Source organism: Pithys albifrons, chromosome 7 (genome assembly GCF_047495875.1).
Source record: "Pithys albifrons albifrons isolate INPA30051 chromosome 7, PitAlb_v1, whole genome shotgun sequence".
Lineage (NCBI taxonomy): Eukaryota > Metazoa > Chordata > Aves > Passeriformes > Thamnophilidae > Pithys > Pithys albifrons.
Window position 1 is genome coordinate 52,227,381 of NC_092464.1, and position 22,690 is coordinate 52,250,070.

At 40.0% G+C, this 22,690-nt stretch overlaps 1 protein-coding gene across 2 annotated transcripts; it reads right to left on the reverse strand.

Moving 5' to 3' along the window:
- Nucleotides 1-290: 290 nt before the first annotated feature.
- INHBA (inhibin subunit beta A) lies at nucleotides 291-21,347 on the reverse strand. 2 transcript variants are annotated; one of them, XM_071561597.1, is made up of 3 exons: nucleotides 21,283-21,347; nucleotides 18,135-18,656; nucleotides 291-7,192 (listed from the first exon to the last, which is right to left on the reverse strand). In XM_071561597.1, the coding sequence occupies exons 2-3, from the start codon at nucleotides 18,520-18,522 to the stop codon at nucleotides 6,306-6,308; spliced, it is 1,275 nt and encodes a 424-aa protein (XP_071417698.1). In that variant the 5' UTR covers nucleotides 18,523-18,656; nucleotides 21,283-21,347; the 3' UTR covers nucleotides 291-6,305. The 2 variants fall into 2 exon arrangements, with proteins under 2 accessions (XP_071417698.1, XP_071417697.1); XM_071561596.1 differs by lacking the exon at nucleotides 21,283-21,347 and having other exon boundaries at nucleotides 18,135-18,927.
- Between the last annotated feature and the right edge of the window lie 1,343 nt (nucleotides 21,348-22,690).

Genomic DNA, 22,690 nt, shown 5'->3' on the forward strand with positions numbered 1-22,690 from the left:
TGTGGTGATGGTAGTTGAAGACCTGGCAGCCTACAGGCAAAAGAAAGTTGCAGCTGGCTTTAGCTTTTGTATTCCATGCATTTCACAAGTAGCGAACAACCTAAAATTCCATTACTTGAATTCAAATGTCCTTCCAACATAGTCCCACCAAAGAGGAAGGTACCGCACTGTTCATTCCAAAGAGACACCCATGTGTTTCACCTCTAAGGTGCAATTTTTTCCCCTGTTATTTCCCCAGTTCCCATGAATTTCCCAACAAGGAATGCAGATTAAGGGACAATTACACAATGCTTGGTGAAACTCCCTTTATTTATTTCACTTCTGTTGTTGCTGCTGTTGTATAAGAAAGAGCAAAATAACAAAAAAAAAAAAAAAGAACAAAGTAAAATAAAATAATAGCTGATCCAAACATTTTTAACACATTGATATCCCATTCCAAATGCAAAGACTCTTTCTTACTGCCTTTTCTTTGCATTGATTTGCACAAGCATTTTCTCTGTGAGCCAAATACATCTCTGGTATAACTTCACTGAAGTCACTGGACTTACACCAGAGGTGGTTTTGGTCCTCTGTCCTGGGTAAATACAGTAGGAATAAATTGGTCACACAGGCAGAGTGTCTGGCAATAAGTGCACTGAGTGGTCCTGGCAAACCAAAAGGAAAGATCTAAAATAAAAAGCCCAGATAGGTCTTTTACTTAATACAGGGCCTAAAAAGCTACTGGGAGCTGCTGAATACTGCCCACTAACTGTACAAAGTATAGGTAGCATGCCTTCCAAATATCAAAATACCAGACGGAATGCCGTGAAAATAAATAACTTCTAATATAAACAAATGAGAACATATCAAACTGTTACCTCTTTAAACATAATGTAAATAAAAAAAATACCAGTCCTTCTACACAATAAATATTAAGAAACCATCGACATAGTTGAAATGTACTCATATAAATTAACAACTTTAATTACATTAGCCGAACAGACATTGGTTAAAGCACTGCATGTAGTATGCAAAATAATAATAATAACAATAATAATAATATCAACAACAAAACCCAAAATGATAAAAACAAAATAGGCTTCATAATATCTTGGCTTTCATAATTTATATATATGTATATACATATATATATAGTTGTGTGTGTATATATATACTGTAGATATATATATAATATGTATGTATACATATTTATATATATATCTTCAACCCATTGTCAATGTGTTGTTTTGAAAGTATTTAAATACAAAGAAACCCATTGAGACTTAACACAGATTCACTATATCTCAAAAAATAAATAGCTATAAAACCCAGAAGTGCTGCTTGTTTCTGCCCATGAAATCCTTGCTTATAGTTGTTCACAAAAGGTCAAATTATGACTTTAATTACTCATACTGAAAACTTTTTTACTCCACGAGTAATGTAGTGAGAGCAGATGGGGAGTAAAGCTTTTTTCAGTGTAAGGAAACTGATTAGCGTCTGATTCTTATACTGATGCACAGTATCAACATGAGGTTTAACTTCAAGAACTTAACCATTTCCACCACTTCTACCTACGCCTCAGAAATAGATTTTGCTCAGTTTATTGATGCTGACTGGTAACATTCCAGGAAAGGAGACCCTCTGAAAATCAACGGCATTGCTTACAGAGTAAGGCACAATTCCACACGATAATAGTCCATAAAAAAAATGTAATTTTGCACATAGACTTTACAGATGCCTGAACTTCTCTACCTAAGTGATATTGCTGCTAGCCTCTATGTGGTCTTGTGGTGTCACAGTTAAATAAACTGGATGGCTTAAATCTCAACTAAATACAAACCAAGGAGGTATATATAATATATATAATGGAGTCCTACTTTGCAGTGATTGGGTAGGAGACTGTTTCTATTGAAGTCAATGACAAAACTCCCATTTCTTTCAGTTCTACAGCTTTGGCCCTAGATCAGTATTCTGCTGTGCCATAAGAGTGCACAATAATTATAAGCATCTATAAGCATTTTCTTTTCCTAAATCTGAAGAATACAAATACATTCAGCCCTTCCAAAGAAACATCTTGTACTTCTGCCAGTTTCTTAGGCTTTGTATCCAGTGAGCATCTGACTTGGAGATGGGGAAAGTCAACCAAATGGGGTCAACAGTGAAGCAAGAAGATTGTGGATGTACTAAGCAAATACATTTCTGCAATGAAGTCTATACTGAAAATGCATTTTCAATATAAACAGGTTATATGGAAAGGAATGTGTTAGCAGTTAAGTGCCTCTCTCTTTTTCTGGTCCAGTCATACCTGAAAGGCGAAGTAATTTTTAAGTCTGCATGCCCTAGAAGAACTGTTTAAATATGGTAACAATTTCTACTGCTATTTTAAGTACATGCAGATTTAATTAAATCAAATTCTCAGGGATGGGGTGTTTTGCTGGGATCAGTCAGTCTTGATTAACATCCCAATTTCATATTTTACTTTATCATACAGTTTTTCATTTCCCCCTACTTCACATAACTCTGACCACAAATCAAAACCCCATGACTGAGATTGGAGGGAGGAATCTTTAACATTTGTGACCAGTATAAACACACAAATGAAAGCTAAAAGGTAGGGCTTAGGAACAGTTACTTTTGCATTTGAAAAACTTTTTTTGATTTTGGTGTAACTATCATGAAACATGCTCACAACATCTAAAATCCTATTTTCTTCCCTCACTTGGAAGTTGTCTCAGGCTAGTATCATGTTTTTCAGGGCCAGTCAACATTCACTACATAAAAGCTGGTATCAAACTCAGGATCAGATCTCTTTTTAAAGCTCTTTCTTCTATGGCCAGGAAAACCATGAGCCTAAACCTGCTCTGTTTGCAGCCAATGGGAGTTTTGCCATTGTCATTTAGGGGAAGGTTCTGGGATTCCAGGTCTCCAATACTCTCTAACTAATCACTGTTGAGAATAATTTCTACCAACGTGGGCCATGTCACCTGCTTCCCTTGCCACTGTGTTCAGAGATGAACCATGATGCAAGCAGCCTGGTTTAAATAATCCAATTAGACAACGTTCCTGTGGTGCCATTCACTCAAAATCCTTTCTCTCCCTTCGCAATGCCCACAGCAGAAGGAACCTGTGACTCACCCTGGCTTACCTTTACTCATGTAAGTAGTTCTACTGCTCTTGTAGGGAGACCAGTAGGCATCAAAGAACTTGCTGACATGAGTAATGGTGCTGGGGCATCCAGTGATACGAATAAGGGTTCTGGGGCATCCTGTTTCAAGGCCAAGTCAAAAGGCCAGTGAACCACAAGATGCTCTCCTCAACAACTCTCACAGACTGTGTCCCTGATCCTGCTGTTTCAAAACCTGGCTCTACTTCTAGAAAAATCAACAGAAATTCTGCCACTTGCTTCAAATAATTGGGGTCAGGAACTTGGTTTAAGTTATAAAGATAAATTAGTTGTGCATCTTTGTTGTTGGTTGGGGGGGGGGTTAAATAATTTCCCTGCTAGCATTTGGTATCCCTCCCTTTCCCCAGGAAGAAAAACACAAAAAACCCAACAAACTTCTGCAAATAATTTAAATCAGAAAGCCTTGATATTTTACAGAATACTTTAGTAACAAATTTAGAGTTTAACCAATTGCTATATTTTTTAATTTTTTTTTTTTGCAAATTGCAAACAAGTCTGTAAAAAAATGCATTGTATAAAAAGTACATAAATGTATAACCCATTAGCTGTACTATGCAATCTAAATATTGTGGAATAAATTAGATAGAAAACTTAGCTATAAGCATGTATGTTGATAGCTATTCAACAGAGAAAAGGGCTTTTTTTAAAAATTTTTCTTTCTTTTTCTTTTGTTTCCTTTTGTTGTTTAGTCTCTATTGACACACACAAACAGGGACATGCACCCATGTGCACACACATAAGCACACACACAGAACACACACGCACACATGCACACACAAACAGTTTTGGCTGACAAAAAAAATCAAGGCCCTGATTACACTGTTTAAAAATGGTTCTTGCCACCAAGGTGCTAACACACTATCCCTAGCCAATGTGACTGGGTTATATTGTGCTATCTTTTATCTTTTTTTTTTTTTATTTTTTCTTTTTTTAATTTTTTTTTGTTTTGTTCTGTTTTGTAACAGATTGTGCTCTCAACAAGTCGGGGAGCCACGTTAGTGCTTCTTTCCGTGGGAGGTATTTTGAAGCCTGTCCCGTCAGAAGGCAGCTAACAGGGGCTTGGTTCAGCAAACTTAGGAGAGTCTGAAGCTTCAGGCTCGGGGTTATCAAACTCAGTGTAAACAGGGCCTAAAGGTTTCTCCCATTCCCTCTTGTCATCTCCCTCTACCCAAAGACTTATGTAACTTTAACATTCTTTTAAATATGAGAGCGAATAATTTTAAACACAACTATCTTACCTATGCCCTACAGGTTGGACCCTTCAGGTTAGGTGTTGACACTGAAAATTAGGTCTTAAAGGCAAACCCATTAAGAGTTGTCCTGCTAGAGGGTGGTGGTTGAGACAGCCAGTCTTTTGGCAAAGACTGCATTTCAAACAGAAATCCTACCACAATGCCATTTTCTGTGTATTTGCAGGGGCAATGGTGGGCAGGGCCCAAGCTGCTTGCAGTTTTGCATCAACACTTTCTAAGTGGATTTCAGCACTTTAGGTTTCTCTCACGCTAATACCATTTTGAACTTGGCAGTAAGAGACAAACAATCTTTTAACATACTGTGCTTTGAACACAAACATTCATTGTTTTAAGAGCAGTAAAATGAAGCCAGAAGTGCTTATACCTTGTGTATACATACATATGTACATACAGAAATATATATATATATGTATATCCCTTGGAGAAAGTTGTTTCCCAACAATGCACAGTTGCTGTGCATCAGGGCCAAGTTTAGTGTTGTACATACAAAAGAGTACAGTTATTCTTAGATGTTCCTTGAATCCAAGAACCTTGGATCCAAATCCCAGGGATTTTCTGGGCTTACTTCAAATGGCAATTTTGAGGGCACTATTTGAATTTAACTGGTTAACAGATATTCTAGCCTGAATGTAATCAACCCACTGACCCTTAATTCAAACCCTAACTTATTACAGGTGAATGGTACCAACCACAAACAGACTTTTTAGAGGCTCGCACAAGTGTCTTTGGTGTATGTGTCTATTCATTTTAAGGTACAAAATAATAATAATTATTATAATAATAAAAATAGCTATTTTGTGTGCTGTAGCAGTTCTTGTATAGCTCACAATAAGTGCAGCTCTCAACCCCTCCCACACCCAACCACCCTCCCTTGCAAATATTTGTTAAATAAGGATTAGACAGGTCAGACACCATTGTAGTGCAAATAGTAAACGATTAAAAATTTTTTTTACAAAATATAGAAATGTTTGACTCCAGTAACTGGACAAACATGTTCCTTTCAAGTATCTCTCACTGAAGAATTTTTTTTAAAACAAGTTACTTCCATTTAAAAAAAGTCTCTCTGATTTTTTTTCTTTTTCTCGCAGGTAAACAGTTTCAAACCAACTAGGTTGCATAGTTCTAACATTGTAAGCACCTTTACAGAATGTAACTTTTATTCTTTCATTCATTTTTTTATTCTGGTTTTTTCTTCATTTTTCTTTTTTTTCCTTTTTCCTCTTTTTTTTTTTTTGTTATAAATGTAGTGCAGAAGATGAAGGTGTATACACCTGCACATTATTGTCCCTTGATCAATGTTAAGTGCGTGTACAGTGTCTGTATGTATAGAGATATGTATATAAATACATAGCCATATATATATACACACAAACACCACACACCTACTCAGTTGCTCTGTGAATGTCAGGGGGGAGCGCCAGTGACTGCAGTGATCATACACATGGCTTTTCAATGACATTTTGGACTTTGTCCAAAGGTTAGATGAGCTGCTACCATGGCTTGAACTGATGGGGAACTAAGGGAGGGAACCAAACTCCCCTAGTAAGAGCTAATGTTTAGTATACTATATCATAAGATAAGGAGCATACTGAAAGGAAGGGGAACTCCCCAACCCATACCGCCATTCAGACATGTCTTATTCAAGCCCGGGTTCATGAAGCTTTCTTCCTTTTTTATATCTGGAGTCTTTTCTGATCCTCCGTAAGTCCTTTTTTTTTTTCCTTTTTTTTTTTCTCTCTCTCTTTTCTCTCTCTCTTTTGTTTTTGCTTATATTTCTGGTGATTGTTTCATTCAAAAAAAAAAAGGTTATACCATATCTGGTCTTTCCTCTTCTTGGGCTTTTGATACATTTTCTTCTCAAAAAGAAGGGTCTTGTACCCACATGCCGTCTATGAGCAGCCACACTCCTCCACAATCATGTTCTGTATGTCTTTCTTAATGATGTTCTGGCCATCGTCATAGTAGAGCATGGACATTGGCCTCAGCTTGGTGGGCACACAGCATGACTTGAGGTTGGCAAAGGGGCTGTGGCCCCGCATGCGGTAATGGTTGATGACAGTGGAGTGGAAAGATAATGATGAACCAGACGTGCCTGCTATATGGCTGGGGCACTCTCCTTCGCAGTAGTTGGCATGATAACCTGTAGGAGCAATGATCCAGTCACTCCATCCTATGTCCTTGAAGCTGACAAAGAACTGTTTCTTGCAGCAGATGTTGACTTTGCCATCACACTCCAGGCCTCGCCTCCGCCGCCTGTGCTGCCGGTCCTCTGAGTGACGGGCAAGCATCATCAGGAACGGCCGATGGGATTGCTCCTTCTCCTCTTCTCCTGTGAATTCTCCAGGTTCCTTTTCTTTCCCTTCCCCATCATCTTCCTTTTTCTTCTTCTTCCCAAGTAGCACCAGGCTGGCTCCAGTCTCTTGGCACAGGTCACAGGCAATCCGCACATCCAAAGAGCTCTTGCCTTGGTCCAGGAGTCTCTGGACACTGCTGGAGACAGGAAAGATGTGCCAAGTGCTCTTACGGGTGTCCACTGCCTTTTCCGAAATCAAAGTCTCACTCCTTCCACCTTTCAGCCCCCCATCCTCCATATCTTCTGCTCCTTCCGAGTTGCCTTTTGGCTGCCGCTGCTGCTGGAACAGGCGAATGGTGACTTTTGTCCTGCTCCGGTTGGCTTTGGAGACCTTCAGGAAGAGCCACACTTCAGCATGTTCCACCACGGATAATTCACTGCCTTCCTTGGAAATCTCAAAGCGCAACATTTTCTTGGCCATGCCTGATGTGGTAAATGGAAATAGACAGGAAGAACTTGTTAGTATGTCTGCGTGCATTCTGTTAAAGAGACTTCTGTTAGTTTTGCCACAGCCATGAAGCTTCCTGGGTTTTCTACTTGGGTTTTTAAATTTTTATGGTTCTTCTGTTCTAACCTTCCTTCTCACCTCACCCCCTCCTCTGTTTCTATTTTGTGAAAATTCTGTTTGGACAGGTATTTATTTGCCCGCTGGTTTCCAGCATAACATTTTAACCAGAGCATTTATTATAGGAACAATATAGCCATTAATGTAAAGCATCTTATGATAAATAAGCATCAGTGGCTGCTAAGATTTCATTTGCCTAAGCTGTCTTTGTGACCACTGTTTACTGAAAGGCAAAAAAGCTTTATGGTGGCAGTCCATATGTACTACACACAAAAATCTGCACCTAATAACTGGTAAGGGAACGAGGTCCAGTCCTGCCAATTCTTTAGCAATACCTTGGAAACTATGTAGGAAAGAGGTTTGCCCTTTCTCCCTCCATAAAAAGCCGTTCTTCATATGCATCTTAAAATGAGTTGTGACCATCAATTGCTTCTAAAACAAACAGAGGCTAAAATATGAGCCTCAGCTTCAAGAGGTTTGCAGAATTATATTGTAAAGAATTGCAGAATTGCAGCAGGCAGACTCTTCATCCTGTGAGATGTTAGCTGTAGATCCTGTTCTTAATTTAACACACTGTACTTGCAGTGATTATAGTAATGGTGAATACATTGAGAAATGAGCTAAAGAACTGTATAATTATGGGGATGGTTCTCTGGCATAATTGTATCAACTTGCTGAGATGTCATGATGATGATTGTGATGGTGAGGAGGTGTTTCTCTGATACAGAGCTCATATCCCTGGCAGAAGCTGGCATGAATAATGAGGGCTGTTTAATGATTTGATCACTAGAGCATGAAAAAGTTAAGAGGGAATGAATTAGCTGGGGGATGGTGGTGATATTATTTTTTTTTTTAAGAGAAGTACTTTTCTATTTTCTTAACAAAGAAAAAAGCCCTGATGGAGTCTTTTGTTCTTTCTCAGCATGGAGGCCAGGTTGGACTGGGGGCACAGATTTTCAGTGCACAGATATCTGACCTTAGTGAGACAGAAACAGTATTCATAATTATCAGTTTTCCATTGATATCATTTTTGAGCTACCTGCAGTTGTTAATCTGATTTTCTGTGCAGTAGTTCTATTTGTCCTAAAAACAACACATGGTGATCAAAACAGAAGTAGCTGGACACATACAGGAGAAATTGTGCTCTCCATATCAAGGCTCTTCTCCTTGCTTCCTACTGTCACTGAACTTCACCAGTAGGAGCTTCCTGACCCTCTCCCTGTTCACCCATTCTCAGTGAGATAGAAGTGGAGCAAAATCACAAGAGACATCTATCCCGTGTATGCTTGCTAATTCAAGAGCTGCTGATTTCTGAAGTTTGTAGGCAGGCTGTGCTGACCTTTGAGCTACCTGTTGCTTTTTTTTCTCTGTGAAGTACTGGCACTGACAAATTCAGCTTTCCCTTGTGGCATTCCCAGGTCAAAGAGACAGACGTTTCTGAATTGCAGTGTCCAAGGGGCACAGCGTTTTGTTTTTGCTTTCCCTCTAAGTGAGAGTGTGAAATTGTAGACTTTAACTGTCACTGAGATAGGGAAACACATGGTTTGTGTTAACTGCTTCTCACAGAGAGCTGATGCCAGTCTCCAAAGTGAGTTACATTAATTTCTCAGGGAGCTACATGAACCACAGGGACTGTGACATCGAAAAGGAAATGGCTTATAGAAAAGACAGATCAAGCTGACCAGAAGTTTGCAACAAGATGGAGTTATTGTTTTTCTATTATTTTTTAGGTAAGATTCATTCAACAATGACTGAAATTTTTCCAATTAATTCTTACCAGCTCACATGACTTTTTTTCATTCTGGAAATCAAACTATGACAAAGCTGCCAGCTGTGTTAGATCAGAGATCAGGTGATACACACTAATCCCAATCCTGATTCAATTTCAGAGCAAAAGGAGGTGTAAAATGACATTTCTCCAGTCCAAATAAAGTCTGGTCTGAAAGGCTGGTTGCCTTGTACATAGGGACAATATAAAGAGTGTTCTCTATGAGAATGGATACTCCTAAGGCCTGTGAGGACCAGCCAGCCTGTGGCTTCATTCCCCCCAACTGTCTCTTCTATAGCAAGCTTCTAACTTTAGCTTATCCCTTTCCTTAGCACAGTCCTGATAAACCTTCTCTGAGGGGAATCTGGGCTTCAAGGGAACCTGAAGGCAGATGACATGCCAGGAGTGGTTTGCTGCCCACCAAGACTCTCCAACCACTCTGTTCTGCTTGCCGTCCCTACCCAAGGAAACCTTGGTGGAAAAGAAAGGGAGTTTAGACCAAGCCACAGAAGGTGTTCTGGCACCCAACTGCTCTCTTTCCCCAGAGCTCACAGACCAACGTGTGCAACAAGCACGTGTTGCTGGGAATTGCAAAACTTATTCTGCATTCCTGAGAAACCAAGCTGGGCACAGACAGCAGCTCTGGCACTAGCGGAGATCCTGTGCATGAGCAGATCAGCTGTGGTGGATGTGTGAGCAGATCAACTGTGCTGCACATGGACACGAAAAACATGAGCTCTGGAGAAAGCCAGTGGGTTGAGCAGACCCGGCTCAACAGGGTGCCAAGATGTATGACCCATCTCAGACAGCCCTTGTTACAGAACAACCTTGTGCTTTAGGTGCTAATACATGGGATTTCACATTCTGCTATTTCCATGCTAGTGGGAACTGAAAGCAGTTACGAATTGACATATCTGCAACAGCAAATATTCATATTACCTTATGCACTGGCCAGAAGCACAGTGATGCAAACACTCCTTTCGGCAAATATTACATGAAAGAAACAAGATCTCAAGAACCCTTTTAATCAGTTTTTCAAATGCTAGTCAATGTGTGAAAATTGAATTCTTCTCTGTTACTAAAATATTTGAACAGGTCACTGAAAGCACATGAGTACTTTATTTGAGAGAAGTGAGCTTGAGCAAGGTAGCCTAAGACATGTCCTTATACAGGGATAACAGCCTCCCTATATATCCTTAGCTACAGTAACTGCCTCTCTAGATGTGGTTAGCTACATTTTCCCAAACGAATGGTAGGTTAAGATTCTACAGAAAAAATAGGCAGGGAGCTTCTCTGAGCCTTAAATTTCTGAATGAAAGAAAATCCTGAGTCCTCAAACCTGCATAGCTAATAAGAGGTTTTATAGTGATTATAAAACACTTTCCCTTTCACAGATCTTTTTAGAAGGAGACTGGGAATGGTGCAAAGTTGGGGATAAAAAGGATGCTTTCACATTAAGAAAAAACAAAGTTTTCTGAATTCTCTTCACATTCACAACTAGTTTGTTACAATCACACAGCACAAATGGTATGAATCCTGCAGCCTTTAAGAGGTCACTATGCTCAGACAAGTTTGTTTTGAAATCGGAGTTTGGCCTGTGCTAAAGCTGCATTGAGACCTCTGGATCTGGCTTATTATGGTTACACATTCAGTTTATAACAGGATCTTTATTTCTAAAAGGTTCGGCGCTACAATAAAATAAATTCTCCAACTGTTCTGAGATTAAAAAAACCCCCACCTCTCTGTATTTCATTTTCTGCAAATATTGCTTGGGGATTTAGCTGATTTTTCTTTTAGGACTCAGTTAATGGACAGCATCAAAGTTTTGGAAATATATACTGTTCATCTAACCGACGGTAAAAGGGAGATTCCTGAGAGTTGCGGGTGGTATCACTTCCATAGTTACATTTTGTTTATCCTTTTGTCCTGCCTTTCTATCTGCCACAGCTGATTTGCAAGGGTCTTTTTCCATTTCTAATCATCCTGCTCCTCCTGCCTGACTACTGTGGAAAGACCCACAGCCCAACAGTGGTAATGCCTTCATCACTTTCATGCTCATATAAACAACGATGTCAACAGCCTGGATTGTTATCATAGCAGAAAGCGGCTGAAAAAGGAGACAAGAGATTACTCTGGGCCCCTTTTGATTGCTTTTCCTCATCTCCATTTCCCAAAACTTTGGAGAGGCCACCTCTCTCCTGAGCAAAGTCCCTTCCAGGATAAGCTGTGATGGCAAAGGAGCAGCATAGCAGAGCGAGTGACACCAGCAAATGCTGTGAGAAATGGTTAAAAATACAAGCCCTAAGAAGTAGTGCATATATGGTAAAAGGTTTAATGGAAGGAGTTACTGAATGGAAAGAAAGTGTAGCATCAGTATATATAGCATGGGAGTTTGCTCCTATCTGCTTTTCTCTTCACCAGTACTCAGGCACCTTTTTAGGAGAGAACCCTGGCAGTGACAGCAGAGGGGAACCCACACAGGTACCCTCCTCTGCACCTCTGAGGGGCTGCTCAGGGCTCCCCTCAGGGCTCTGCACTCCGTACCTGGTGACGTGCACAGCGCAGGAACCCGTGGGGAGGTTGGCAGAACCCTTGTGGGCCCAGGCACGGGGACACTGCAGGGGCAGCCCTGCACAGGGTGGCTCGTACTGGGCCCAAAGAGGGATCTGCAGCTCCAGTGTGCTCATCCTCTGAGACTGAGGACCCTTCCTTCAGCATGGCTTTGGCTTTAACTGTGCCACCAAAGTTCCTTTATTTGCCATTTGCAGCAGGATTCAAGGCTGAGCCCTGTTAGTTCAAGCTATGTGCATGTACTAGGTAGGGTCTGAGCAATACAACTGAAAGGATATTCTGTTGAGTAAAATGCTGGAATACTTGATGAAATCTTCTTTTAACTGTGTGCTGTTGAATTATTAAGGTTGGGGTTTTTTCATAATGGAAGTGATTATTCTTTCTGGCATTATAATTTGACTGATTCTTAATTTCTCCTAATATACAGTATTCAAATTTTCCTTTAAAAAGTGCTCACTGTGTAAAAAGATGCTGTAGCTTTAAATTTCTGTGCTTCGCCGGTGCTTAATTTTGAACCGTTTTTACATTATACTGTAAGTGAACTGTTTTTCCATACAAAGCTAGCTTTTTTTCCTTTTTTAGTTGCTAACTTTACTACTGCCTATGTTTAGATTTGGGGGAATTTGTACTGCGTGCCAATCTGTAATTACATTCAAAAGCATCCTTTCCTTCACTTCTCATTTCCGTTCCCCAGGAGACAGAAAAAAAATAGGTTACTAGAAAGGTTCCTCTAAAGAGAGTGAAGAGAAGAGCATGGTTATTGAGAGATAATTGCTCAAAATGTTTACTAATGAGTGACCACTGGAGTTAGATGAATTGTTTGCAGAGCAGAATTTATTCAGTGAATTTAGCACTGTTATCGTCTGGCAATTACCCCCCAGGCAGAATGATTATTGCAAATCTCCTATTACCACGATTAGACAGTGGCCATTTCTGTGAATGCCTTTCAGCCTATGGATCACTGGCAAATGATTTATTCTAACTATTCATTACCCATCCTATGTGACCGGTCATCCAGGTTGCACGTGTTCATTCCTGTTCCCTAAGTGTTGCCTCTGACAGTGGGAGGAGTAATTACCACACAATTAACAAAGAATTTATCTTTATGCTCACCTACCATTTTCTGCCAGAAAAAGGAGATTTTGCTGTAAGAGAAAAATAAACCAAGAAAAAAAAAAAAGAAGAAGAAGAAAGTCAGGAAAAAGAGCTATTCCCCAAGCATTTGTGGGGGAAAAAAGCAGCAGCAACTTTATTTAAATACCTTTTCTTGAAAAGTTAACTCGAAGAGGCACTGACAAGGTCATTCAGAATGTGGAATAATTCAGTTCTGGTGAACCTTGACTCTCCTCTGCTATTTTGTTAGAAGGGAAGCACTTTACATCCACAGCTTTGAGTTCTTTCCAAAGTGAAAGCCCTTCCCCCACATGGCTTTAAATATTTAGAAACAAAAAAGGTGTTTGTTTGGTTGACGGGCTTTTTCACTCGATTTTTGCGTTTATGTCTGAAATAGCTCAAGCAAAGTTTAGGGCCATTTGCACCAATAACATATTCCAAGGTAGAAACAAGACCAAGTCTTTGTCTTTTATAAAGGAGAGAGCAATTTTTTTAAATAATTTGCTGTAAGTTCTAAAATGAAGTGGCTCAGAAGACGCCATTTCTTTTTTCATTAAATATTTAATCTCTATTCACTAAGGCCCAAATCCCAAGCCTGCTGAAATGAATAACAGAAATTCCAGTTGCTTCCAGTAGACTAAGCCCCAATGCCAAATCAGTGTTGCAAAGCTCTGCTGCGTTAAATGAGATTGCCTTTTCATAGCTTTTCATTGCCTTTTCATAGACGTAAGAATTTTCTAGATGTAAGAACTCCCCATCATGAATCATTGACTTGTGTGCAATGTGGCTGTGTCCTGCACACATGGATGCATGTTCTTCTCTGCAGGAAAGCTGTGGGTACAGCTACACAGGTGTCTACCTCGGCATACCTGTTCTATACACACACACAGGCAAATGCCTATCCAGGTATTCCTAACTGCAATTCCATTCAAAACTGTGGGCATGGGACACATCAAGTACTTTCTGTGTGTCTCAGGTATCTTTTTCTAAACGGGTTTCCACTTTCTCAGATTCATCTCTGCTTTCTCAGGTTGTTCATACCAACCAACCTCCCTGAATTCTCACATTTTGGTACAATGAAACAGATTAATACAGAATGGCTTTCCTCTTCTGGAAAGAACTTGCTTTCCTTTCCTAAACTTGGAATCTTTCATATAGTATGCCAAAGGAAAAAAATAATCAAGGGAAAATAGGCTTGTTTTCTAAAAGCCAAGGAGACCGCATTAAAAAAAGATGTGAGAAAATCATCTCAGATGATGATTCACGGTCACATTTCTCAGTATCTTGTAAAAAATAATATTGATAATTTCTGATCTCTCTAGATTTCCAGAACTTCTAGCATCCATCAGTTTATCTTCTTCCCATCTCTCTGTTTCCTTCCTGCATTATTTTCCTTGCAGTTTTCCACTATCAGTGAATCTCTGCTTTTTAAATAAACTAGAAGAGAGGAACGAGCTACACTTAGAGAATCTACAGATAAGCATAAAGATCTCTGGGATTCAGGATCCAATTAGGTAAAATAAGAGTTTGCAGAAGGTTGCCTTGTGTGAGGCCAAAAGCCTTTGGAGTGTGCCCTCTCGTGGCCGTTCTCTACTCAGTACGAATACCTGTTCTATTAAACACAGCTCTTTTCAAAAGAAAATTGATGATACAATTCAAAAAGACATAAGTCGTACATAATCTTTTTTCCTCCTGAACTGCCAGCTTGGCTGTAGAGGGGTAGATATCTTCCTGGGAAAAGCTATGAGTACATACACACATGTATCCATCAGCACAGGAAAGTAGATATCTACATCACAGAAAGTGGAGTCAGTTCACCTTGAATTCGGCATGAAGTGGTACAAAACAGTAGAAGTGGTCTAAGTAGTTGTCAGATTTCTCCTTTTTTTCTTTTTTTTTTTTTCTTTTCCTCCTGGCAGTTCTCCTAATGATAAACCTTTGGACTTCATTATTTCCATCCAGTAATTCCCATCATCTTCTCGGGGGCTGATGTTAGCAACCCATTTCAGTGGTAGTTTAGTTGCCAAGACCAAATTTGGTTGGCAAAACCCCAGATCTGCCTAAAAAGCTATCTACTTAAAATAATGAACGAGCTAGTAGAGAAACATATTTTATGAGTATTGAGTATCTCTGTTGTGGACCCTGTTGGATTTGCTTGTCAGAAAATTATAGACCCCTCTCCTCACAACACTTGCTTTAAGACCTTGAAGTAACCCACAGAACTCTGGCACAGCTACCCTCATAGCAGAACTGATTGAGGGTAATAGTCTGATATGCAAGTAGAAAATAATTTTCGTGTTTTACTTGTAAGAATGCCAAAGGACAGTGGGGTGCATTGGTAAACTTTTGCCCAATACTCACGGTCATTAGTTTTACAGAGATCTGTCTGGATTTGTTAGCTGTGAAAACTACCTGCCAACTCTTGTGCTGATTTCCTGGACATAACTACACCTGTGCCTCAGACAAGTTCACTGCATTTATTTCCCCTCTAATTGTCTGAAGTCTGTGCTTATTTGAACTTTGCGATTTTAGAAAATAGTCTCAAGCCAGAGGCACATGCACAGGGCACTGTTTGTTCATTCACTCCATTTCTTTGCATGTTTGAGGATATGGCTGATGAAAGATGGAAATACTGCCTTTTTATGAAGGCAAGTAGTAAATGTGGCTTCTGAAAGGTATGGGGAATGGCTGGTTTATGTCAAGCCATACCCAAAGGAACAAGAAGCCTAAAGTCTTATTTTTCTTTTCACAGACCTTTATATGACACAATGTGAGATGTTTCCATTCATTTTCATTGATTTCTTATTGCCCTCTCTTGAGGCAGAGTGAGTTTCACATTAAAAGAAAGAGCATTAACCCAACAGTGAGAGGAACATGTTCATTCTCCTGCTTGGAGTTTAAGCTTCTTCATACCATTCCCAGTTTTCACAGAATGAAAAGTGGGGACTGTCCATGCGCTTATATTCCATTCCTGTTTTTTAACTCATAATTCCTACATGACTTGTCACTTGCCTTCACTTTTGCCTCACTTTCCTTAGCAGACAAAAAAACTGTTGTAATACTTTATAGGCAAAATTGACAGTGCACAATGGGAAGAGATCCCAAGGGAGTTTACTTAAGCTGTTGCAGCATTAGCACCTGTGAAATGGGTAGATCCTCTGATGTTGGAAAGACACCAGATATGAATGGCTATAGATGAAGAATATGTTTCAGCAGTCTGAAGTTACGCCACGGAGTGGAGTTATCATTTCTGTTATAAGCCCAAACCCAAGAGTTCAGCTTCTAGGCTGCTAATTGCTCCTCCCTTGTCCCAAATCAAAGCCTAGCAGATATGGGAAAAAGGGACAGCCCGACAGCCCAGCCCTCTTGCCTTGGCTTCCAGGCTGGGCGTAGTGCAGAGGAGGACAGCAGAGGGAAGGAAAGGCATGGGAACACAGTGATGCCCCTGTCCTTCAGCTGTGCAATCCACAGCAGAAGGGCTCCTACATCAATCTGGCCAGCAGCAGTGGGCCAATGCTCCGTCAGTCAAAGGCAGTGACGTGTCAGTGTGGGGTGGCTGGTGAGGGGATCGGTGGCAGGGTATTGGCCAGCGGGTGGGCAATGGAAGGATTTTGGCTGCCCACGTGACACCGAGAGCCAATGGCTTCGGGAGCCGCCGTTGGAGGGTGTCATACGGAGTAGGCATATATCAAATTCCAAATTCCTTTGTGTCAGAGCTCAGGAGAGACAATAATGTGTTTACAAATGATTGGGACTCACACAGTGAAGAGAAACCACTGTTCATGCCATATGTGTTCCACTGTGCTCAGAGCGAGCTGCTGAAAACCAGGTGGGGAATCCGACTCATAGATAGCTTAGAGATTTCCTTGTTTTTATAAATTCATGTCTAAACTAATGTCGAGCTGCCCCTGCTTCTAATGATCTCTGGCACTGACACCTTCTGCCTGCTTTCTGAAGTGGGGGGGACAGAAAAACAGAAAAGCCTGAGCTTTCGTACTGAAAGAACTGATAATGTGCATATTGACAAGGACTCCAAAGGCAAGGGCTCCTTGTACAGTCAGAAATCAGAGAGCCAGCAGGAATGTCTGCTCTTAAAAGCATGCACACTTCTTGTGCATGGCTTCCCTGCAATCAGAACATCTGAGTCAACAGGTTTTCAGGACTGGAAACTCTGAGTGTTGTCTTAATTGTTTATACTGCTGCAGCAAACTTTTAAACAAAAATGCTTGGAGTTCCTTTGCATACTTTGCCTACCATATGCTGTACCAAACAAAACAATGACATTCTTTTAAAACCGTCTTGGCAACAGGAAAAATGCTTTGGCTAGACAGCATCATAAAAAGTTGCTGTTAGTTAGATGACAGAGTTTTTTGCAAGATACTCCTATTGATGCATGCAGGAACTACTCATGTATACTAACAGATATATATGCAGATGCAGACACATATAAATTGAATTAAAATGGGTTCTGATCCTATTCATGTAGGAACAAATTTAGAGCTGTTTCCTATAGGCAGCTGATGAGAGTCTTAAGCCATTACTTAGTAAATATATATATTCAGAGCTCTTACTGCATAAGAGTTAGGGGGAAAGGAACTGTGAAAGAGTTCAAAATACACCCTACCAAGGTTGCATTTTTTGGCAGGAGTGTTTTAGGAACAGAATCTTTTTTCCAGTATGCAGAAGTCTGCATTACAAATTGGATCAGCTACAGCAACTTGTCCGGTTCTATTGAAGTCATCTGACAGTCCCTGCAACTCTTTATTGCCAGAGATGCTGTGTTAAATTTTAAAGAAAAAAAAAACCCAACCAAACAAAATAAAAACAAAGAAAAAAAGAGAAAAAAAAGCCCTCTCACTTTTTAAAGTTAAAGCTGCTTCATCTGATTTTATAACTTCCGCTATAATTTTATATGAAAGGGCTGTTTCTCAAGTAGTTTGCAGGTCACTTTCTGTCTTGACAAACTCCCCAAAAGGTTTCTGACTTTTTTCCTTCACCATCAAATTTGGAATCAAGCACTTTACTGCAAGTACTGGCTTCACAGGCACAGTTTGGAGGACCCTGCTGCAGGCTGACTTTCTGCTCAGGACTGGTTAGAGAGCTTCCTCCCTGTGTGGCTGACTGTGCTTAGCAAGTGTAATCTCTAGCCAAGACTAAGTCAGAAAAATCAAATTCCTTCGGAGTCCTACACCACCACCACCCCCCATCCCATTCCTCCTTCTCCCTTCCCCCAGGTCTCATACTACAACCTTGCAGAAAACATTATTGCTGAGGAGAAGAAAATAAGTTAACTGCAGATCTGGCACAAAGAATATTTTACTTTACAGTCTTGCTTTTCAAGCACTCACCTGATTCCGCAAAAGTGATGATTTCTGAGGTTTGCTCCACAACGTCATTCATTTCGGCTCTTCTTCCAACATCATCCTCTATTTCCACATAACCATCCTCTCCCACCTTTCCCACATGGAGTTTTTTGATGGCATTTAAAAGTGCTGCCTTGGGCACCGGCTGGGTGATATTAGGTCTGTCCCTCAAGTGCAACATGTTCAGTATGTGCTTCTTTACTGCTTCCACCATCTCAGGCTGTGAGCTGGGCACATCCTTTGAGAGCGTGGCAAGGGCACATGATGGACAGTCAGTGACTGAACTGTGCCCCTCGGATCCTGGGGTTGGGGAACTCCTCACTATAATCCAGCAAAGCACCAACAGAAATCCTCTCTTCCAAAGCAAAGGCATCCTGGCAGCAAAAGTTGTTGTGATTCCCTTTTTAAAAGGCCCTGCTTTTCCTCCCCCTTCACGAACAGTTTTTCTGGGGGCTGGTTTAGTTTGTTTGTTTGTTTGTTTGTTTTTCCTTCTCTTCAGCAAATTCTCTGGAACAAGAACCAAAAGTTTTCTGTGAAGTTTTGTTTGCAGGTTCCCTCTCTGAATGCAATAAGTGCTGTAGATGTTTGTGGCTGTCAGGGAGAAGAGTTCTGACTCTGTCTCAGAGTAGGAGAGAGACACAGAGAGAGGGAGAGAGAGAGAGAGGACGGATTGGCCTAAAGTGAGTGAGTGAATGAGAGAGGGAGGGAGTTTTGTCTGTGAGTAAAGGCTATGATTAGGAAGGGGGAGGAACAGGCAGGCTGGCTTCCTTATGCTCATTGCTCCCCTAACACACACACCTCTCTTCAAATATCACTACTTGTGGTTCCTTCCCTCCTCCCTTTCTAAAATCTCTTCTCATTCCTGTAAATTTACTCTTTTTTTTCTCTCTGTTTGACCCTCCTCCCCCCACCCCCCTCCCCGCAGCTGTCATTTCCCTCTTTTTTTCTTTTCTTTCCCTTTCTTTTTGTTTTGTTTTGTTTGTTTTATTCCTTCAACAGTATCACTGACTTAACTAAACAGAGGAAACATGAATGAATGAAAAGAGTGAAATCTTTAACGAGCACCTTGCTCTTGGTCCTGCCTGATATTGTCAGGGATGGGAGGAGATGTTAAATAGCTTGTGAATGAGATGGGCATGAGGGGAGGGGCTCCAAATATTTTGGACAGAACATTATTCTGCATTGAGTAGAAGAAAAGGTCTTTTCTGGAGGTTATCAACACTGGCAAGAGATCTGACGGGTGCAAAATCACACTGTTGTTGGAGGGCTCTATAATACATGATACACTCCCCAGCTGCAAAATGCAGGCAGGCACTGAGAGCCTAAACATGAGCTGGTACAGCACATATCTGTGACACGTGAAGGCAGTGCTCTCCCACCAGAAATATCCCTACTTATATGCTAGTCTGTGCCTAGAAGTTCTCAGGCAGATATATTTAGATTTGGGGTTAATCAAGCAATGCCTGAAAAATGCTTTGAAGGTAAAGTGTGTTACAAGTCATACTTGCTTCTGACTCAAGCAAATCCCTCATCGATGCCAATAATAATTCTGTCTGAGTGAAGGCTGAGTAAGGTCTTCTGCATTTGGCCCATTGTTCTTAGATGGCATTTATTGCTTCATTCATTTAAATCACACAGAGCAATCATAATATTAGAATAAGACATTGGGAATGAAAAGAAATCTAAAGCACTACGAGAAGCAGGAGTTTCAACCAGTGCTGGTAGCCCCTTGCCAGTTTATGCCTGGGAGGGATTTGCTCTGCAGTGAAAAGACATTCCCTATGCCCCTGCCATGGCTTCTTGTTGCCTTTCTGTTCTGTAGCCTCTCCGTTCTGTTCCTTACTGAGCAACACTGAAGTTAACAAACTCATTTCCATTTGAATTTGGTAACGGAAAATGGAAAAATTACAGCCCTAACTATAACTTTTTGGGATTCTTCCCCTCCAGATGTTAACTTGTACAGATTTTCTTAGAACAGCTTCTTCTTTTTTAGTGTTTACCCTTTTTGTTTTCCTCCCTTTCCTTCTCTCTCACACACACCTCTGTCTTCTCAGGTGTGCTTACCTCCTACCCAGCAAATATTCCACTTTCATTATATTACCATCAACCATTGTATTTCACAGTGCAAAGGAGTAATTTATGAATATAAGCATTGAAAGGTCTCTAATTTCCATGAGATGACTACAGGCACATGGGCTAAGAGACAGGCAAGGAATTATAGTTAGAGTAACTGAAACACACAGAAGTAATTGAACAATCAACCAAAGTTTTACAAATGTTATATATTGCAAGTCCTTTTCAATTAAGCTCTTTTATAAGTCTTTTACTGTTATAAGGCATCCACAGTACACCCTCATCTGTGTTTTACTGACCTCAGTTGCTATACTGTTATATACTGTTACACTTACAGGTCTGTCAGCATTATAAACCCTGCAGCCATTCTTATAAACACATCTTTGTAACACAAACCTCACTATAATACATTGAAATTTCTTGGATCTTGTGAACAGCCCAAAGTCTGTTGTAATTATATGAAGTCTGAAAGCTTGAAATAGAACTAAAAGTTTAATTGGACGAAAAAATAATTTCAGATGAAAATATGCATTCATGATTAGCTGTACCAGCAGATGACATAATTAAAGGAGTTATTTATAGTTCTAATATAGCACCTATCCCAACAGTGTCTGATGAAAAGGATAGGCATAAATCAAAATAAAATACAGATAAGTATGTTTGGGTTCTTGCCGTGGGGTATACGTTGCTTGCCATATACTAGAGGTGCACTTACCGCATCCAATCTCTGTTACATATATGGATAGCACATTTTACTTGCATGCCATGATGATGACAGATTTAACATTAAAGCATAACTTCCCCAAACCCACTGTTTTCTGAAAGAGAGTCCATCGATACCGCTGATTCAAGTCCATTTGCACTTACATGCACATACATATATGTACAAAAGCACACAGCATTTGAACACAGACAGAAATGGTGGCTCAGACTATTTCTATAAAATCACCTGAGCTGCAAAGCTCTGTCTATGTATCCAACCCTAGCAGTATGCAACAGCATGCACAGGAATACAAAGTTTCAGTTTTAAAAGCAAAAACAAGCTGGTTTAAAGTTTTACCTCTCTAGTCCTGACCCTCAGAAGGAGACTGCTGTATTGTGCACTAAGAACTGCTGAAGTTCGTCTTTGTGGTATTTATAATGCGAAGCTTTATACTGTACTTCTCATGTGTACACTTACATCTAACGTCTGTCAAAAGTAAGTGGGCCGGATCACTGTGCTGGATTGGTTAATCCTGTTACATCAGCATTGACTGTTTTTTCCTGTATGAGACATACTTCTCGTAATTATCTAATGGAAACTCCTCATTGTCTAGCATGACAAAATATCGTGGATTCAACTTGTAGTGGGGATCTCTGCATCCCTTCAAAGAATAGAACTTTGAATCAGACTAAAGCAAAATTATGAGTCAGGAAGACACACTCCAGCTCATTTTATTGCATAGCTAAAGATATTATTAGATGTAGATATCACTGGTTTAGTTCAAATATAGTATTTGCCAGATACTTAATTAATAGTTTGCAAATTGTTTTCTTCTTCTTTCACACTTAAGGATATACCAGAAAATCTTTCTGCAAATTTGGATTCCTTCCAAGTTCAGGAAAATGCATTTGAGTAAGAATCCTTTTGATGTTCATGAATTTTTTTTAGTTCAATCTCTGAATAAATATCTCCTTCTGTTTAACTTAGGGATCCCTTTAAAGCTCTTAAAAAAATGAATCATATTGCTCCTGTCCAAGTCTTCTGGCTTTTTGATGTGCATTGCATTACACTATTAAAAACTGTTTGGATATCTAAAAATAGATTACAATGAATGACAAGTCACATTTTTTGCAAGTGTGATATTAACGCTTGTGGAATAAAATAAAAAGCAATTTTCATTTCAGTTTACATTAATGGAAATCAGAAATAACTCTGCCAATTAGGCAGTACAGAAGTAATATATATTTATGGTCAAAAGTAAATCCAAAATCCATCTCCTTTCTTAAACACACATAATAGCTGGCTTTATGTGGTACCATTTATGACAAATGGCATGATCATGCAGTCTTTACTCATTCAAAACACCCACTGATTACCAGAAAATCCCCATCCGTCAGATTTTTTTTTTGGCCTGAATCGTACTTATAATTGTATTTTTATGTCTTGTTGGTAATGTGAGTTTAATCTGGTTGATCTGGATCAGAGAAGAAAGATTCAAAACTTCCAGTTCACAGTGATAGCAGGGAGCCCTTATAGCTGATCCCAACTGGTGCGTGTGCTGCATTCACACAACCGCTTTGGTAGAATGAGCAAAAAATCAGAAGTTAATGGGAAACATATGACCAGATAGGTTGTTTTGTTTCCCATTTTTAATATGCATATAATAAGTTTCCAGGCTGTAACATGCTGAGGACTGAAGCCTCTTGAAACAGGTTTCAGTAGCTTTCCTGCAATCTGACTTTGATGGTTCCAGTTGTTACAAAGA

What these genes read in the sequence shown, in the direction of transcription:
- INHBA (XM_071561596.1), bottom strand. Translation starts at nt 18,927, where the DNA reads ATGAGCATAAGGAAGCCAGCCTGCCTGTTCCTCCCCCTTCCTAATCAT. An exon ending in CATCACTTTTGCGGAATCAG is followed by an intron (nt 7,193 to 18,134) that starts GTGAGTGCTTGA and finishes TTACCACATCAG; the next exon opens with GCATGGCCAAGAAAATGTTG.